The following is a 20671-nucleotide window of genomic DNA, read 5'->3' on the forward strand; positions in this document are numbered from 1 at the left end:
TGAGAATACCATATGTCAGAAATAGTCTAGCAGAACTAGAGGTTTCAATTTCAACCTAGTGATGCCAATGACAATTTTAAAGCAAGAGAGGAACACATTAGCAACAGCAGATGCAGACACCAACATACACCTTATACTATGACTATAATGTTCCCCCACCTAAATCTGACTCTTAACCTGATAGCTTTGTTTCATTTGTGATGAAAAGGGCAGGATACTTATCTGACTCATTTGTCACACCTCTGAAATGGGCTACAATGTTCACAGCTCTCTTAATATGTAGCCTTCATGCTTAGTGCCCTTTGTATGCGTAAATTATTTTAGGGCATCTTGTAGTTTCTAGCACTTTATTGACGATAAATTAAATAATTGTTTATTGATCAACAAAGATGACAATTCTACACACATTCACACTCAATCTTATTTGACTACTTAAAGTTCAAACAATATTCAAAACAGTATTCTTTTAATTTAATAACAGTAAACCAAAATCAAAATGTGAAAAGGAAAACGTGTTGGAGATTTCTTTCTGATGTGAACATGGTTCCTATTCACTGTGTGATTTCATTCACGTAGTCTGGTTCCTCTGTATAAAGGGGGAAAAAAGTGAGTACCGCCATCTCAAATTAATCATAAAAATGTTTTATCACTGTTATTGGTTTAATACAGTGGTTCTCAATTCCAGTCCTTGCGCCCCACCTCTCTGCATATTTTGCATGTCTCTCTTAGTTAACACCTGATTCAAATAACCAGCTGGTTAGAAGTGAACTCCGTGCAGGAACTGTGTCCACTTCGAAGGGCAGTAACATTGGAATAGAACAAACGTCTGAAGCGATACGTGAAACACACAAAATATGCAGAGCGGTGCGGCGCGAGGACTGGAATTGAGAACCACTGGTTTAATAATAAACATATTACCTTCCTCATGTCTTTGGTCCCAGTTTTCATAATCATAGCTATCTGCAGAAACTGTGTCAAACACAATAATAAGCAAAGAAAGTTTTTTTTTTTTTTTTTTTTTAATAAATAAAAATCATGTCAAGTAAAAAAAAGTTTAAATTGCTCTTAATTCTTAATTTTTTTTTAAAAAGTGTATTAAATGTATATGTATTTTAAATATTCAAAAACATTCATAAATTACATTTGAAAAAAAATTGAATTAAAAAAATTGAAGAAAAAATACTTGTACACTACATATATTTCAGTCCTCTCTCTCTCTCTCTCTCTCTATATATATATATATATATACACACACACACACACACTACTGTTGAAAATATTGAATGTTTTTTAAAGAAGTCTTTACTGCTTATCAAGGCTGCGTTTGATAAAAATATATAGAAAAACACAGTAATATTGTTAAATATAATAGGTATTTAAAGTTGTGGTTTTCTGTTTTAATATACTTTTAAACCAAATTTATTCCTGTGATGAAAAGCTGAATATTCAGCATCATTACTACAGTCTTCAGTGTCACACAATCCTTCAGAAATCATTCTAATATGCTGATTTATAATCAATGTTGGAAACAGTTGTGTGGCTTAATTTTTTTTTTTTTTTTGGAAACTGTAATACTTTTTTAGGATTCTTTGATGAATAAAACACTACAAATAACAGCATTTATTCAAAATGGAAATTATTTGTAACAATATACACTACCGTTCAAAGTTTGGGGTTGGTAAATATTTTTTTTTGAAAGAAATTAATACTTCTATCCTGCAAAGATGTGTTAAATTGATAAAACATGATAGTAAAGACTTATATTGTTAGAAAAGATTTCTGTTTTGAATAAATGCTGTATTCATCAAAGAATCCTAAAAAAGGTTCACAGGTTCTAAAAAATATATTAAGCAGCACAGCGGTTTCCAACATTGATAAATCAGCATATTAAAGATTTCTGAAAGATTGTGTGATACTGAAGAGTAATGGCTGATGAAAATTCAGCTTTGCATTACAGAAATAAATTATATTTTAAGGTATATTAAAAAAAATAACTTATTTTAAATTGCAAAAATATTTCATAATAGCACTTTCTGTGTGTTTACAGATAAAATACAAAAGTAAAAATCCTACTGATCACAAACGGCTGTCTGTGTGTGTGTGTGTAAAGCCAAATGTAATTTTATAAATTAATAACCACCAACCTGAGTCATGTCGCACATTTGTTTTTGGGTTGAAATTCTGGTATGTATCCCCATTTTGATCTGCATCTGGAATGTGAATGAAGCATTTCATTAAAAGAACTGTTTTAAGCACCTTGTTTATTAGTGCAATGAATCACACACATGTGAACAATTTTTCAGTTGTGTGTGATTTGTTGCCACTTTTTGTTCAGCAGCTTTTGCACTCTGCATTTATCATCTACAGTTTTATGACGTTCACAGGTTTCTTGGTACTCAGTCACTTGACCTCATTTTTTCGTGTGAACAGCTGAAGAGAGTGAACTGTGAAATGGTTACAATAGACAATGACCATTATCAGCACACATTTACCTGGGTTATCCTCGTTTGCATAAACAAAATTTGGAATTGGGTCCCTATGAAAAAAAAAAAGTATGAGTATCAAACACAGATTGTGGAATAATTTTTAACAAACTTCGCTTTTGTCTAAGACAAAGTCTAAGACTTTGATTAGTATCTTGCAGACAATACTCACACATATGTTGGTTCCAAGATACCATTTTCTATTGCAGAAACACATACATGCATTACTATCGGTTACAAGTTTGTATTTAAAATGACTTTAATCAAAAGTAATGTCTTACAAGTACAATAATGATGACACTTACCATCTGGAAGGTTTTGATAACTCTCGTGGTCACCTACGTGGAAAGTGTCAAAAAAAATAAACTGAATACATTTTAGAGAGAGAAATCCTAAATTGTTACCATAGAGATAACAGCTTAAACATAACAAATTCCAAAAGAAAAACTCTTACTATTCATAAGTGTGTTCATTGGAGATCGCCTGTGAAAATAAAATAAAAAATCATCACGCCTGTAACATCGCCTTAATTTTGATCTTTCTATTATGACTATTCAGCGAAGACTTCATTTTGTTCATTTAATCATTACAGCCTCTGAATGCTTTCAGTTATGTTTCAGTTTCCCTACCCAGAATAATAGAGTATAAAGTGGCATGACTATAACAGGAAATGACACTAATAATAACAAATAGCTGCTTAAATGTTCCTACCTTGATGTTGACAACGTCTCTCTTTGGGTTGGTCTTAGCACTTAAAAAAATGACATGATATGAATAAAATCTCATTCTTGGCTAATGACGAGCGCATTTTGAATGTCAGCTTTTCTCTGACAGAAAATGTGTGTAAAAGTAAGTGTTTTGTAATATTCTGAAGGTAAAACACTAAACATAAGTCTATAATGAGACGAGTTTCCCCTTCGGAATGTGTTAAAAGTGGACGTAGTTTACCTGTTTTAGGTTTTCTGCTTTCCGCATAATCTTGATTGCTGAACACAAAAATAATAAGTTATCTTTACACACACACACACACGCTCTACCAGTCAAAACGTTTTAAACAGAAAGATTTTTTTGTTTTTTAAAGGAGTCTTTTCTGCTTACCAAGCCTGCATTTATTTGAGCCGAAGTACAGCAAAAACAGTACAATTTTGAAATATTTGTACTATTTAGTTTTCTATTTGAATATATTTTAAAATGTAATTTAATCATAAGCTGAATTTTTAGCATCATTACTCCAGTCACATGATCCTTCATAAATCATACTAATATGCGGCTTTCACCCCCGAAAAAATAAATAAATAAATTACTCAACTGTTTTAAATATTGTTAGTAATGATAAATGTTTCTTGAACAGCGAATCGGCATGTTAGAATGATTTCTGAAATGATGCTGAAAATTTAGATTTGGTCACAGGACTAAATTACATTTTAAAATAAATTCAAACAGAAAATAGTTCTTTTAAATCGTAATAATATTTCACAATATTAATGCTTTTGCTGTATTTTGGATCACATAAATGCAGGCTTGGGTGAGCAGAAGAGACTTCTTTAAAAAAAAAAAAAAATCATACTGTTCGAAAACTATTGACTACATGTATGTGACTCTCAACCACAAAACATAAGGTCATAAGGGTCGATTTTTTTTTTTTAAATATGAGATTATACATTAAATAATAATATATAATAAGTTTTCCATTGATGTATGGTTTGTTAGGATAGGCCAATATTTGGCCCGAGATACAACTATTTGAAAATCTGGAATCGGAAGGTGCAAAAAATCTAAATAGTGAGAAAATCGTCTTTAAAGTTGTCCAAATGAAGTTCTTAGCAATGCATATTACTAATCAAAAATTAAGTTTGATATATTTACACTAGGAAACTTACAAAATATATTCATGGAACATGATCTTTACTTAATATCCCAATATACCCGTGCTACTTATGACTGGTTTTGTGGTCCAGGGTCCTGTGTGTGTATATATATACAATTAGCAAATGAATTATTAATTAACATTTACAAATATCAAATATATCAAACATTTTTCTTACAAATCATCTTGGTCATACAGGTCATTATCCTCTTGTTGCATAACTAAAAAAAAAAAAAAACAGCATATGATGACATGATGACAATGACCTAAAGCCACAGCTACTGTATGAAAAACATAGTGCATATTAATAAAGCGTAATGTCAGATTACTTACAAGATCTCTTTTTGCAGCACATACAGAGAGCATAAATACAACCAAGGCAGGCCACAGAAACGATGGCAAGGAGAACTCCTTGCTGGCTTTGGACTTCAATCATGCCTTGAACAAAAAGATTCAAAAAGGTTTTATAGAAAATACAATTCTCTTCACACATAGGCTACAATCTCAAATACAGCTCTTATCGCTGTGACACAATGGCACTAAGCATTAGTGCACAAGATAAGCGAAATTATTAGTATGTGAGATGATTCAACGTGATAGTCTCTCAGTGTATGAGAAGCCTGAGTTTTTTGTTTCATCAGCAACTACCTGAACCACAGGATGCATGTTACTAACTATCGTACGTTTCTTGCTTTGTTTTATTTCTTTCGATTTTTTTTTAATTCATAACAGATTATTTATAGTGAAGAATTACCTGATGACATTAAAACCAGCTTTCCTCATATTACTTCGGTTATTAAAAAGCTTTCTGCTCCGAAGCAATTCATACAATAAACGTTGCGCAGTTTTCAGTCAGTCACTGATTTCTGAGGAGTGGTAATAAGTGAGCGGTTACCTTTAGCGAGGCCTCTCAGTCCGTCTCCATTGTGATGGATATTGCTTGAAGTGAGATGAAGGACTAATGAGAGCAGTATGAACCCGTGTGTTTCCTGTTTCAAACTGAATCTAACCACATCCGTGCAACACCGTGCCGGACACCAAGAAGAGACCACCACAAACCCACAGCAACACATAAGACACAGAGAGGTGAAAACTTTTGCTTCAAGTCTGCTCGCTACATGCGTTAACTGTCATACAAAATGTCAAACCTTTGAAATGCAGCCCTTTAATTAGCATTTGGCGACAAACTGTTGCAAACAAGAATCTGGGTGTTATTTCTTCAAGTGGAGCAAAATGTGATTTCAAAGGCCGAGTCTGATTTTATAACGAACTAATACGTTGGAAGGTCTGTTGCAGCTAATAAAGGCTAGTTTATGGTTGCAAGACGTAGGTTTTAATTCGAGCATAGTGTTTCATTATTTCGGGTTTATGACATTTGAGTCCGTAGGTGGTGTGTGGGTATGTTTTCCGCTTTTTAAGCGTCTTGTAAAATTGTTTTCTACTACAACAATGGTGTAACAGTCGACAAAGACCTTCACATAGCTAAATAAAAGTCCATGTAATATGTTATAAAGTTTATGAAAGTTTTTCAAATCAAATATAAAACCTAGCCATCTAGACTAGAGGCACCTAAGCTTTGGAACAGATCGTTATCGTTTCTCTTTAGCCTACAACTTGTGATGTCCTCTGTCGTTTGTTGTTTTTATGCCCTGTTTAACATCCTTTGTCTTATGTTGGGTTTTATTGTTTTAGAATTTATGTTGATAAGCACATTGGCCATCTGTTGCTGTTTCATATAAAACTTAGATATATTTTTATGAATTATATTTATTTAACAATATGTAGAAAACATTTATATTTAATTATGTCTATAGATATTTTAGTAACAATTTACTAATTTATTATTAGACTTAAAAGTTATATTATTTAATGGACCTGAACTCATAATGAACAGTCAATTATTTTATCTAATGTTAACAAAAATGTAATCGCTCATGGTTACTAATTAACATTAACTAACTTTATTGTAAAACTGGTAAGACTTTACAATAAGGTTCATTAGTTAACATGAACTAAGAATGAGCAATACTTCTTGTTAATGTTAAATGTTAATTTCAGCATTTACTAATGCATTATTAAAATCACAAGGTGTGTTAACATTAGTTAATGCACTGTGAACTAACATGAACAAATAATGAACAACTATTTTTATTAACTAACTACTAAAAAAATTAATAAGACGTCTAATAAATGTGTTGTCCATTGTGCGTACATGTTAGTTAATATATTAACTAATGTTAACAAATGACACCTTATTGTAAAGTGTTATCATAAAAAGTTATTGACTTTTTTGAAAATAATATTATTCATTTAATTTAATTTATGTTTATTAGAACTGTGATGTGATTCATGTTATTACATGGAAAGATTAAAGACCACTGTGTTTTTCCTCGGTAATAACCAGAATGGAATTTCTTTTATTTTTATTGTAGCAAGAAGTGATGCATGGAAATACAATACAGACCTTTTGATCTGGTGTTCAAATTGGTACAGATCGAACGTCATTTATTTTAAACATCATTTTTATTTGAAATGTTCGTGATGTTGCGGTCATAACGTGTGAACTTTATTGGAGGTGTTCTTCATGAAGCGTCCTCGCCGCCCCATATGTGGAAGCTCAGCATTCTGTTGTGGCTTGAAGAGTGGAGGCTGTGAATCTTCAGTAAACAGTGGATGACACTGAGTGAAAACAATGGAAAGTGTGACTACAAGCGAATGTGACATTTCACTGCAAAATATTCCTTTGTGAATGTCATTTTCACCATTCGAGATGTGATTCAATGACGCACAGCATGTTAGTGTGACTCCTAAAGTCTAAAAGCAGTAGTAAAATTGCTTTTCTATTTCAACACAAATTTGAAGGAAAAGATGAACTGAAAATATTATACATTTCAAGTGCCACCTTGAACACCTTGATTAGTTGGTCCAGGTGTGTTGGATTAGGGTTGAAGCTGAACTCTGCAGTATGATAGCTTTCCAGAATTTTACTACAAAACTTAAAATGTCCAGCACCCAAAAAGGCCAACATAGGAAGGCACTGTTCGATTCGACCTGCCATTTAGAATCTTGTGATTTTTGGCCAAGCTGGTCAGTATTTATGAGCGAAAAAGTCAATATTTTATATCTTTTGACCAGTAGGTGGTACTGTGCCAAAACTACTTATGTGCTCTCAGGTCATGCTGATTATAACACATACCAAGTTTGGTAAGAAGTAGGGCTGGGCGATAATTCGATAACGATAATTATCACGATATAGTTTTTTTCCCCCCGATAAAACGATAATGACAGTTCGATAAGTGCTCGATAATGTTTACGCACTATGCGTAATTTTGCAGCCTGCACTTCCGGATGCCGCATGCAGTATTTAGTTTACAGCCACATGGCTCTAGTGCAACCATTTCACTGGCATTTGTGACTAAAAGTTAGTACGTGCGACTGTAAAAAAATATTTAGGAGCACCATGTGCGACTGACCCGATCAGCATATTCGTGTTTGCGCTCAGCGGAGATTTAAAGGTTTCTACGTGTTTTTGCAACATTGAGTAATGTATCACAGACAGAGACAGATCTCACGAATCCTTTCATAAAGTGTAGAGAGAGTGTAAATAAGAGACTGATTGTGCAGTAAAGAGAGCGTCGTTGTTTATAATAGAGCTTTGTGATATCGCGAACTAAGATGAGTGACAGCTTTTAATAATTTTAAGGTGGTTTGTAAATGAGATATTGATCTAATACAGCAGTTAAATAAACAAGAAGTTATTATTAAGTGACTTACATTGACTGACTACAACACTATTCCTGATTTTGCTTTATTTCGTCGTCAAAAGTAGTCTGAAACAAGTCACAACTGCGCGCATCTCCATTCAAACACAGCGGTGTTTCGTTTATGAATGAACGTGCGTTTTTAAACGAATCTAGTGAAACGATTCAATGTCCCATTCATAAAGACAGTCACTCGCTTTATTCCCGAATGAACCATCCGTTCAAACGAATCAAATGACTGATATGATTCAGTAATTAAATCAGTGTCTTGCCGCCACCTGCTGGCAGATCTGTTCAGTTATTTAAATCTTTAATATTTCTGTTTTCAAAAGTTTATATTATAGATTTTACATTAATCTCAACATGAATTTATGATTTTGATTGCACTCACCTCTGAGCCTCATTAAACATATGAAAAGGTAAAAAACAAAATTCCCCTGTAAATCACTTTGAAGAATCAAAGATCACCTCGTAATAGGAAGGCTAATTTTTTTAATAAGAGTTTCGATTACTGTTTAGAATGTGCTCCTAAAATTTTGACTGCTCCTAAATTTAAGTTAGGAACACAAGTGCTCCTAGCAAGAAAAGTAAGTGTAGAGCCCTGAGCCATTATTATTATTATTTTTTACTATTTATATTGTCAGACAGCTAAAACATTTTACAAAATGTGTTAATTCAGCTGCACAAAGGGATTGGCATGCTGAAAAGATTTGTCTATTCTTGTTTTTGTTGAGTGATAAATATACTTAATCACTTTAACTCTGCATTTACAGTCAGAGCCATGTTACAAGTGTTGTATCATTTTACAGTTCTTATTTTTTATAAAAACGTTTTATATATTCTACCTCAATTGATTATTGTTAGGAAAGTATTGTCCTGTTCTGACAATAAACCATAAATAATAATTAACTGTCGAGAGTAAAAATCTGCCTTTAAAATTGATCGATATAATTATAAAGATTTGACATTTATTGTGATAATTATCAATATCGACTGAAAAAAATTTGCCATATCGCCCAGCTCTAGTAAGAAGTGCTGCAAACTTAAAAAAAATAATTTTGCTTTAAGACCTTATGGTTCAAAAATTATTAGCAGAAATATAAGTGCAAATTTGGCCTGTTGGTGGCGCTAGAGAGCTAGTTAGAGACACCAAATTTGCTGTGGTTAATGATAAGACTCTCTTCTATTTGTGTGTAAAATTTAATAACTTTCTTGAAAGCGATTCTATAAAATTCATAAGATTCATAACAATACCTTAAAGCGTATGATATAGTTTGGTATCATTTGATTTTGGTACGCTACTCCAAATCTAATGAGATTACTCTTATGACTTTTGGTCAAACTGCTCAGAAAATATAAACAAAAATGTCAAAAAAAAATATTTTTTGACCAAAATAATTGATTTTCCACAAAGTTCAAAACTGCGAAAAATCTTGGACTGTAGACATTTTAATATTGGTATGCATTCGACTCGGTATGAGCCAAGGAATGGGAAGAAAAAAGGATTTTGCTTTTAGACCTTATGGTTCAATTTTGAAAAAGTAGATTCTGTTCAGAAAATATAAAAACAAATGTTATATCTTTTTACCAGTAAGTGTGCCCTCAGGTTTGTTGTGACACGTACCAAGTTTGGTCTGAATCCGTTAAAGCGTTTTGAAGATATAGCCTCGTGTCCATTTTTGTGTGAATTTTGTCAAATCCATTAGTGCGTTTCATGAAAATGATTTGAAATATCAAAAAGCTTTTGATAACTATTTGCCAGACTGCTCTGAATATGATCTGAGCCAATTTCTGAGCCAAAGTTTAAAAAAAGTAGATATTTCAGAAAATTCTAAATTATGAAAACTCTTTGACCATAGAAATTAAAATTATTTATTCAACTTGGTATGAGCCAAGGAATCAGAAGAAAAAAAATAATTTAGTTATTAGCAGAAACAGTGCAAATTTGGCCTGTTGGTGGTGCTAGAGAATTTGTGTTAGAGACTCCAAATTTGCTGTGGTTAATGATGAGACTGTCCTCTATCTGTTAAATTTTATAACTTTCTCGCAAGCGATTCTATAAAATTTATAGGATTCATAACATTACATTAAAGTGTTTAAAAAATACAGCATTTTACTAGCCTGACAAGCCAGACCCACATAAATGTAGGGTCTGGGCACTCTCCATAGACAGGGCTCAACCGGAGCGGTGGGATAAACGGTTGTCTTTCAAACTCCCTCTCCACGCAACAGGATAGCGCTACAACCAATCAGAGCAACGAAGAAGGTGACGTAGTCAGAGCGACGAAGATTTTTAACGAAAACCGGTGCAGTCTGTCAGCCAAATAATGGACATAGATTTGCACCAGACCTTTAAAAGTAAACAAAAACATGCACAGACAAATCCAAATTACACCCTGCGGCTCGTGACGATACATTGATGTCCTAAGACACGAAACGATCGTTTTTTCCAAGAAACTGAACAGTATTTATATAATTTTTTACCTTCGATACATAGCCACGTCCATCTGTCATGAGCACGAGTTTAGCATCTGGCTCGTTACATGTGAACGCGCTCTGGTGTAGAATACACAAACGCCGTAAGGGGAAATCAGTGAAAAGTCCCGGATGAGTTCGCGCAAGCAAACGTAATCTTTTAGCTTTAAATGGGTTTGAACAACCAGGATAAGCGCAGGTAATTACCATTTTGAATAGCCGCTATACCCACAATCTCTGTGCACTGTGTAAACAATGAGTGTTGTATACATGCAAAACTACACCAGAGCGCGTTCACATGTCACGAGCCGGATGCTGAACTTGTGCTCAGGACAGATGGACGTGGCTGTGTATCAAAGGTAAAAAATGATATAAATACTGTTCAGTTTTTCACGTGTAATTCACGGAACCAGAGAATGTCTGACGGAATTTATGGTCGCAGGTCAGTCGTCATCATGTTAAGTCCGCCCACTGACTTGTGATTGGCCCGGTACATCTTGGATTTTTTTCGAAATCTTAAGTGCATTGAGAGTAACTAGACTGCCCTCAGAAGCAAATGTAATTTGCTGCCGCTAGGGGCGCGTCTAGATTCTAGGCTAGCATTTTACTACAAAATACAAAACGGTCCACGCTCAAAATGGTGACACAGAAAAATTGAGTATCGCTTGATTCGGTATGGTACTCCAAATCTAATGAGATCAGTCTTATGAGTTTTGGTCAAACTGTTCAGAAAATAAAAACAAAAATGTCATTTTTTTATATTTCTTTTTTGCTTCTATTTTGCTTCTAGACCTCATGGTTCAAAAGTTATTAGCAGAAACATGAGTGCAAATTTGGTCTACTGGTGGCGCTAGAGAGTTTGAGTTCGAGACTCTAAATTTGCTGTGGTTAATGATGAGACTGTCCTCTATCTGTTACATTTCATAACTTTCTGGCAAGTGATTCTATAAAATTCATAACGATACAAAACGAGTTTCAAAAATACAGCATTTTACTACAAAATACAAAACGGTCCATGCTCAAAATGGTGACACAGAAAAACTGAGTGTCATTTGATTCGGTATGGTACTCCAAATCTAATGAGATCAGTCTTATCATTTTTGGTCAAACTGTTCAGAAAATATATTTTAAAAAGTAGATTTTTTGCATAATTCAAATTTGAAACATCTTGGACCTAGAAATTTTTATTTTGGTATACATCAAAGAATCTGCGTAGAAAATTTTGCTTCTAGAACTCATGCTTTAAAAGTTATTAGCAGAAATATTAGTGCAAATTTGGCCTATCGGTGGCACTACAGAGTTTGAGTTAGAGACTCCAGATTTGCTATCGATGTGTCAAATTTCATATCTTTTCAGTAAGCGGTTCTATGGGCTGCCATAGACTCCCAGAGTGGAAGAAGAAGAAAACCAATGGACTCAATAGGTGCTTAAGCATATTATTATTATTATTATTATTATTATATGATTAGTGGCTAACAATAAAACAGAATCAATTAATTCTCACTCATCTTCCATTCATCTTTCAAAATATTCATAATGTTCTTGAACTTTCATTTTATTTCTGGCTTTAAATTAGATTTTAAATCCCAGTTTTTGGCCTAAGACATCTAAAGAGTTTGTATGTGCATGAAAGCATTTATGAATAGTCTACTTACAGGCACTGCTGCTCAGGCTGGAGGACAAGTAACTGCTCCCTCCACCGAAGGAACTTCCTCCACCTGCTCCATAGCCCAGTCCTCCACCGAGACCGAGTCCCAGCCCAAGTCCCCCAAGACCACCTCCTAGGCCTCCGCCCAGCCCAAATCCACCTCCAAGACCTAGACCGGCACCTCCTCCCAGGCCTGCACCTCCACCAAAGCCTGCACCTCCTGCACCCAGGCCTAGACCTCCTCCTCCAGCCGCTGCTCCTCCTCCTCCGACTACAGTCTTCGACATGTGCACGGTGACACCACCTCCAGATTTCAACCTGGTCCACGAGACAGATACAATGTGATTGCTGAGTGAGCAAAATGTTATCTACTCATGTTAAACCTCCTCACCTGTTCTCCTCACTGTCCAGGAGTTTCTTATAGGCTGTGATTTCAACATCCAGTGACATCTTGCTGGCAAGAAGCTCCTGATATTCTTGACCGTAATGAGTAATTTGCTGAAGAAAAAACCCTATGTTATTTCACTTTTTATTCATTGAAAGTAATGTGTTTATCATTTAGTCTTCATCGATTTATATATTACCTTTCTGAGATCATCAAGCTGGGACTTAAGAGTAAGAACCTGATCCTGGTACGTCTCTGTGTGGGAGTTGGAATGACACTCTGCCTCATCCACCTGAGACTCCAACTGCAGGTTCTGTCAATGGAAAGGACAACAGTTATCCACATGGATGCCAAGAAAAAGGTAAACTTTAATCTAAGGGGGTTTAACCCTTTCTGTTCTTACCAGAGATTTGAGCCTGTCGATTTCCCTCTGCACAGAGTCAATCTGTAGTTTGTAAACTCTGAGCTCTTCCTTGGCTGAAGTGAGTGTTTGAGAAGCGGGTTGAGAGGATACAGACATCATGGAGAGCTATATAGGCCCGAAAAAGAAAGAGAAAAGGTTGTGGGTTGACCTTAGCCTCAGACTTGCACTACAAGGATTCGCCACTTGGGGGAGGCAGTTCGTAAAAGATTAAATGAGTTTCACTATGAAGTTGTACAAAGATGCATTAAAGTTATTATTAATTTGGAAAGTTTTAAATAATGTAAATATTAGTCTTTGGCATCACATTACAACAAGGTTATATATATTAAAACTGCATAATATTAAGAAGAATAGTTTTGGAAATTGAAGTTTTGGCAAATTTTAGTGAAGTAAATTTTCTCTGTATCAATCTTCGTTTATTTTACTTTATTTAATCTTTTTTTTTATAATATATCTATTATAATATATTATAACTGCATTTTATGATACACAATTTATATATATATATATATATATATATATATATATATATATGTGTGTGTGTGTGTGTGTGTGTGTGTGTGTGTGTGTGTTAATAAATTAGAATAAATTCAATTAGAATAAACTAATAAAATTATATTAAATTATTAAACTGAGATGTTAATAACTTACAACTTTACAACCATACATATATACATATGTGACCCTGGACCACAAAACCAGTCATAAGGTTAAATTTTACAAAACTGAGATGTATACATCATATGGAAGCCCAATAAATAAGCTTTCTAATGATATATGGTTTGTTAGGATAGGACAATATTTGGCCGAGATACATCTATTTGAAAATCTGGAATCTGAGGGTGCAAAAAAATCGAAATACTGAGAAAATCACCTTTAAAGTTCTCCAAATTAAGTTCTTAACAATGCATATTACTAATCAAAAATTACATTTTGATATATTTATGGTAGAAAATTTACAAAATATCTTCATGGAACATGATCTTTACTTAATTTCCTAATGATTTTTGGCATAAAAGAAAAATCAATAATTTTGACCCATACAATGTATTTTTGGCTATTGCTACAAATATACCCCAGCGACTTAAGACTGGTTTTGTGGTCCAGGGTCACACACACACACACACACACACACACACACACATATATATATATATATATATATATATTTCTATATATATTTATCCACCAACCCACCCAATTAATAATAAATTATTAAGTAAAATATTTATTCTATTATAATTGCATTTATGATACACAACACAATTTAAATGTATATGTTAATTAGAGTAAATGCAATAAAATAATTCAATTCAATTAGAATAATAATAAAATTATATCAAAGTACTATGTAAAATTATTCTACATAATAATAAATATTCTATTGTAATATAATTGTATTTTTTTAATGTTATGTTTAATTACAACACATTATAAAACAGGAAAAACTGTAATATTGTAAAATATTATTGCAATGTAAAATAGTGTTTTCGTTTTCACTATATTTTAAAATATAAATTATTCCTATGATTTAAAGCTGAATTTTTAGCATCATTACTCCGGTCTCCAGTCACATGATCCTTCAAAAATCATTCTAATATGCTGATTTATTATCAATGTTGGAAACAGTGCTCCTTAATATTTTTTTTTGGAACCTGTGATACTTTTTTTTTCAGGATTCTTTGATGAATAAAACATTAAAAAGAACAGCATTTATTTAAAATATAAATCTTTTGTAACAATATACACTACCTATAATATTTTGGGGTCAGTAATTTCTTTCTTTCTTTCTTTCTTTGAAAGAAATAAATACTTTTATTCAGCAAGGATGTGTTAAATTGATAAGTGATAGTAAAGACTTACACTGTTAGAAAATATATTTATATATTATATATTGAATAAATGCTGTTTTAAAATAATATAATAAATTAAATAGATAATTTTTCAAATTCTATGTGAAAAAAATTAATTATAAATACATTTAAATTCTCTCTATATAAATATTTATAAATAAAAATAATTAACTAATATTATAGGCAACCTTATTTCAAAGTGTTTCAGTACATAATGTTCTAAATGGGAGTTAGTACAGTCTTCTCAATAAATAGCAAAGTTTTCATACACTGTCCTGCACTGAGAGGAGGGCATCCTGCTTGCTGCGTTGAGCCAGGACTTCATAGTGAGCTTTGACTTCCGTCAGCGCTGAGGTCAGATCCTGTGCCTGGGCTGCGTTATTCACGGAGATAGACACTGCTGACTTCACACCACCAGACACGATGTTTCTCACCTCTTTCACTTTCTAACACGCATGCAGACAGACATACACAAGCTTAGACCATTGGGAAATTAATAATCCATTTTAACACTGTTGAAATAAAGGCACAGAGCTATCCTGCAGACTCACAGCATCATACACCTGCTTGGAGAGAGCAATCTGGTCCTCCAAACCACCGATGGTGGTTTGCAACTCAAAGATGGTAAGGTAGAGATTATCCACTTCCTAATGGAAAAGAATTTGTGAGAGTCAGTCATCTGTAAGATTATAAGAACCTTCCTGATAATGTATATTTCATACCTCTTTCAGTGCAGTCCAGTCAAGCTCCAGAGTTTTGGTCTGAGCAGTTTCCTCATCATATCTGAGACAATAAAGAAGGAGAGAATGTGCAGGTACATTAGTAATTGTCCTCCTGTCTGGTCCGTTCTTACCCAAAGTGCATATTTTATCTGTGACAATCTCCTAAGCAGGTGGTCAGAGATATAAAGACTTAATTTGAGAAACGTTACATACTCATTATAGTAGAATTACTTCGGCAATTCATATAGAGAGTATTAAAATCAAACCACAAAGTGCCAATAAGAAGGCAGAACTAATATTGTCGAGCAGCAGTAGAACATAATTACAAATGTGTACTCAAATGTAATGAAAAACTTTATTGAAAGATAAAAGTGCTTCTAAAATGAGCTGTCAGGTAAAGTTTCTTTAATGCAAGTAGCTTGGAAAAGTTTGGGGTCATTATGTTTTTAAATGGTTTTGAAAGAAGTGTCTTTTTAATGGTGTGTGCACACCAAATGTGATGTAAATATTCAAATCGCATTATTATTCTAATGGTGTGTGCACACCAAAAGCGAATTTAATTATTTGCGTAGTACACATACAAAGTCAATGCAATGAAGCAAATTTGTGCTGTGCGACGCGATTGCCGCAAACAGCTTGACACATCCAGCTTGACGTGTCCAGCTGTATCAGAAAATGAAGGACTTGTGGGATGTATTTCGTGTCACTCGCACGAAAAAAAAATCATTGAATAACGCTCTCCTTTTTCTGATACAACCGGACTTGTCAAACTGGATATGTCAATACGCTCTTCACCTTTTGGCTTGGTGAATTTTCTGCTTAAGGCGAGACACTGCAGGTAAATAGGGTAAATAAATTAACTAATAGTTATTGTCTTACTTACCCAGTTGATTGATTACTTTGATAATTGCAAAAAAAATTTGTATTACAAGTTTTCTAAAACGTTAGATTTAAATATGCAAACGAGGCATTGTTTAATGAAATATGCACTAATTTGCATACATTTCTAGTACAAAAATCTAAACACTGGATGAAGTCGGTTTCAAATGATTTTAAAGAGGGGATTTTGGGTATTACATTTCGTCACCACATAATTCAGAAAAAAACTACTTATATATATACAAATCCCTCTGTAAAAACCTTCAGGATATAGACAGGAATAAAAATGCAAAGTTTGGTGTGTTTAAGTGCTACTGAAGTGGAGATTTATGGGTCAGTGTAGAAGAAAAAAAATATTTTGAGTAAATAGCCTTTAATAATATGCATTAATTAAAATCTATTGACACAAATAGATAAAGTGCTATTAAACACTTTTTTTTTGTTTTCTTTCCACTAGTCTGAAAAAAAAACACTTAAAAGCCAAAAAGCACAAAATCTCAAACTTGATAGGTGCATGAAAAAACTGCATTTTTGCCTGCAGTGTCTCTCCTTAAGTTGACATTTTTCAACTTGCGCAGAAGATGCGACTGAGGCATATATTGTGCGTTTACATCAATAAATTACTTGTGGGATGTATTTTGTGTCATTTGCATGAAAAAAAAATTTAATAATGCTCTCCTTTTTCTGATACGACCGGACATGTCAAACCGGATGTGTCAATAAGCTTTTCGCCTATTGACTTGCATGCCAATGCGTCATTTTTTTTTTATTTTTTTTTGTGCAATAGCGTCTCACAATTCATGTCATTTGCCTTCACATTGTCTGATCTAATTGTGTGAATAATTACATTGGCTTTCTTCAGATATTTGTGTGTAGACTAATTTGACTTTAGATAATCAAATATTAGTCTCTTTTGTTCACTAATGGTGTGTTCACACCAAAAAGAGTAGTGAATATTTGCATCGCATTATTGCTCTAAATTACTTGCGGGATGTTCTTTGTGTCAAAAAAAAACAAAACAAAAAAACATTGTGTAATGCTCTCCATTTTCTGTCACATGTCTGGATGTGTCAATAAGCTTTTCGCTTATTGGCTTGTGCGACAACGCGTAATGCAAATTTTCAGCTTTTTTACTTGCACGGAAGACGTTGATTGAGTCACATTTAATTATCATGCATATAATTAAAAAGTTTTGGTGTGCACACACCATAGTTTCTTTAGACATTCTGTGGACTCACCTGGCCTGAACATCATCAATAATGCCTTTATAGTGCTCAATCTCAGCGATGATGGCCTCTTTAGTAGCGGTGAGGCTGTCAATCTGGGATTTATACATTCCGATGGCAGAGGTCAGAAGGATGGAGGTGCTGGCAGGTCCACCTTGCTCTGGGTTAGTAAACATGGAAATCTTGGCTTTGAGTACTGCGTTGTGCTGCTCCAGAGACCTGGCCTGTGAAACAACGTAATATTGATCATAAATTAATCTGATATGGCATGATGTTTGTGAAAATGCTTGAAAATAATTCCAAATGAGAATTTCACCCGCCTTATCAATGAAAGATGCAAATTTATCATTGAGGGCCTGCAGCTCCTCCTTTTCTTTTAAGCGCGTGACCTGCACCGTGTCTAGTGATGGGAGTGTTGGGTCGATGCTTAGCATTGGACCGGCACCTGCATCCACCGTAGTGGTAGAGCTGATGAAGGATGGGTTGAAACCATAGCCTCCGATTTTAAACACTCTGCCCCCTAGACGGGCTCTGAGTGGAGCCACACCAGCCCTCAACCCCGCTGCTCTGGCTCCACCAGCACCCAAGCCAAGGCCTCCACCGAGAGCGAGAGCACCTCCGCCGAGGCCCAATCCAGCTCCTGCACCAGCTCCAGCCCCGAAACCTGCACCCAAACCTCCTCCCAGGCCAAAACCGGCTCCTGCTCCACCTCCTCTCACCAAGCCGAGCGAACGGGACAGAGCTGCGCTAGCGCCTCCACTGCCCCTGGATCCAGAGAACAGACGGTTGCCTCCATAGGTGGCTCCAAATCTGACGGCTCCCCCACTGATACGCAAGCTTGACTCTGTCATATTTGCACTCAGAGCTGGGGTCCAGGTTTTTGCCGAGGAGTCCTGGTGCTCAGTCAGAATGCCTCGATCACACTTTGTCTTTAAATACCCAGATCTTTGAAGGCCCGCCCAAAAAGGTTTGCTGTAGCTGTTGTCCCGGCGGACAGACAGGCAAGCGTCCCCCCTGCAGGCACTGATTTCTATCCAACATGTCTTAGATAGCTTAACAGCCTTGGTATGTGGCATTGAGAGAAATACAACCCTCCAGCAACTTTGTGCACATTTAAAGTACAATATGATGATTGACATTTTCAAACTCAGTTTATATTCATGTAGTCTTATTATTTTTGTCAGTGTTTGAAACAGAATTCTTTTCCAGCTAACAGAACATTCTGTAAAGTTATTGTTTTTAAGATATTCTACAAACATTCTTCAATTAACATTTATAGAATGTTCATTCAAGGTTATCTAGTGTTTAATAACATTCTAAAAACAGTTACTTTGTAAATGTAATAGGTTACAGATTACAAGTTACTCTATTTAAAATATAATAGTGTAACTATTTCAATTACTTTATTAATGTAACTGATTACATTTGATTACTTTTTGAGTTACTTTTTAAGATTTCTAATGTTTTCAACTGTTAAAAGGGTTAACTTTACAGTAATACTCAACTCTGATTAAGTTACCGTCAGACTTTCAAAATCCATCATCACTTGAATGAAGATTATAATTAAATTTTAAAGCACAGCCACCACAAAATTAGACTTTAACATCTTTCTTTACTTTGAGTATTGAAGTTAAATGCAGATTTAAAATAATAACAAAAAATAGTAAACATTATTATTGTATATTATACTACGGGGCGTTGAATGCTTAAATCTGATTGGCCGACGAATGTTTTAATGATGTGTGCATTATTTTCAGGGAAAGGCACAGCAAACGTAGTTCCAGGCAACTCTTGAGTCTTGACCGCATTACATGTCTATATCACTTCGCAACACGATTTTTAGTTACTTTAAAGGTCCTTATAGCCTAAAAATGCAAAATAAGCAAAACTCACAACAACACTGGCCAAACAAATAAATACAGTAAACAATAGGATAAAAACAACAGATTGTTTGTATGTTTTTGCAACAAAATTACGTTTTATCATGTACGGAAAGCACATACTCTATTTCTCCCACTCTCTCCCCCTCACAGATGCACACACATACAGTAGCATCACTATCTGATCTCTAACGCAGTCAATGTAGTGGAATAAAAACAATACATACTCTTTTCTACTGCAACTTCAAATGAGGCAAGACAATGTTGTCCAAACTAGCGCTGAATTCCTGAGGTAATTTTATATTTTATGTTACTCTGTTTGCTGTGCAATGTCTCTTTGCTTCTCTACAATGTCGCCTGCTATTTCAAATGCACAAGCCCTTTTAAATTTGAATGAAGTCTGATTAGCTGTCAGTGTTTTATCGTTCATCAGCTGTAAAAAAAAATCATTCTAAAAAAGTGATCTCAACGATATCGTTGCCCTGTATCCTTATTGTTATAGTTGTTGTGTGAACACTGCTATTCTCTTACATTTGAAAGGATTTTTAGAACGTTATCTTAATAGTTATATTATCGTTATCGTGCTTGGTGTAAACGGGACTTTAGTCTGCTATCCAGGGTTGCCAGGTTTTCACAACAATACCCGCCCAATTGCTACTCAAAAGTAGCCCAAAAGTAACCCAATCACCTTTCGAGGGGGGTCCCTGGTAAAAAAAAATTGCGTTCCAGGGGGTTTCAACCCACAGACATGAAAAACAACCCGCGACAACAGTATAAAAGTAGCCCAATTCTGCGTGAAAACCATGGACTTGGCAACGTTGCTGCTATCAATGGCTCAAGTGTGGATACTAGGTATAAAATGACCTTTTTGAATTAGCAAAGAAGGCGGGATGAGCTGCGTAAAAAAATAATCCTACTCACAATAGCCTTTTAAGGACAAAAACCAGACGAATGTCTTGAAATATATCATCTGATCGATCTCTTAAGGTATAACAGTAGTATAAGCAGAATAATTGATGACAGGCCATTGAGTTCTTAGAAAATTCGAATCACCACCTCTGGTGTGCA

General features: G+C 34.5%; 2 protein-coding genes across 3 annotated transcripts; both read right to left on the reverse strand.

Annotated features, from left to right (window-relative positions):
- Nucleotides 1–45: 45 nt before the first annotated feature.
- Nucleotides 46–4789, reverse strand: LOC141292420 (uncharacterized). Of its 2 annotated transcripts, XM_073824437.1 has the most exons (11): nucleotides 4684–4789; nucleotides 4529–4571; nucleotides 3432–3469; nucleotides 3195–3234; nucleotides 2938–2966; nucleotides 2789–2821; nucleotides 2656–2683; nucleotides 2493–2536; nucleotides 2145–2210; nucleotides 919–969; nucleotides 46–586 (listed from the first exon to the last, which is right to left on the reverse strand). In XM_073824437.1, the coding sequence occupies exons 1-11, from the start codon at nucleotides 4784–4786 to the stop codon at nucleotides 552–554; spliced, it is 510 nt and encodes a 169-aa protein (XP_073680538.1). In that variant the 5' UTR covers nucleotides 4787–4789; the 3' UTR covers nucleotides 46–551. The 2 variants fall into 2 exon arrangements, with proteins under 2 accessions (XP_073680538.1, XP_073680537.1); XM_073824436.1 differs by having other exon boundaries at nucleotides 46–969.
- Nucleotides 4790–6733: 1944 nt separating this feature from the next.
- Nucleotides 6734–18589, reverse strand: LOC141292660 (thread biopolymer filament subunit alpha-like). The gene is made up of 10 exons (XM_073824694.1): nucleotides 18044–18589; nucleotides 17736–17947; nucleotides 15619–15679; nucleotides 15448–15543; nucleotides 15166–15342; nucleotides 13023–13148; nucleotides 12819–12932; nucleotides 12626–12732; nucleotides 12242–12552; nucleotides 6734–7029 (listed from the first exon to the last, which is right to left on the reverse strand). The coding sequence occupies exons 1-10, from the start codon at nucleotides 18572–18574 to the stop codon at nucleotides 7010–7012; spliced, it is 1755 nt and encodes a 584-aa protein (XP_073680795.1). The 5' UTR covers nucleotides 18575–18589; the 3' UTR covers nucleotides 6734–7009.
- Nucleotides 18590–20671: the final 2082 nt, after the last annotated feature.

The sequence above is a fragment of the Garra rufa genome, chromosome 19 (genome assembly GCF_049309525.1).
Source record: "Garra rufa chromosome 19, GarRuf1.0, whole genome shotgun sequence".
Taxonomy (NCBI): Eukaryota; Metazoa; Chordata; class Actinopteri; order Cypriniformes; family Cyprinidae; genus Garra; species Garra rufa.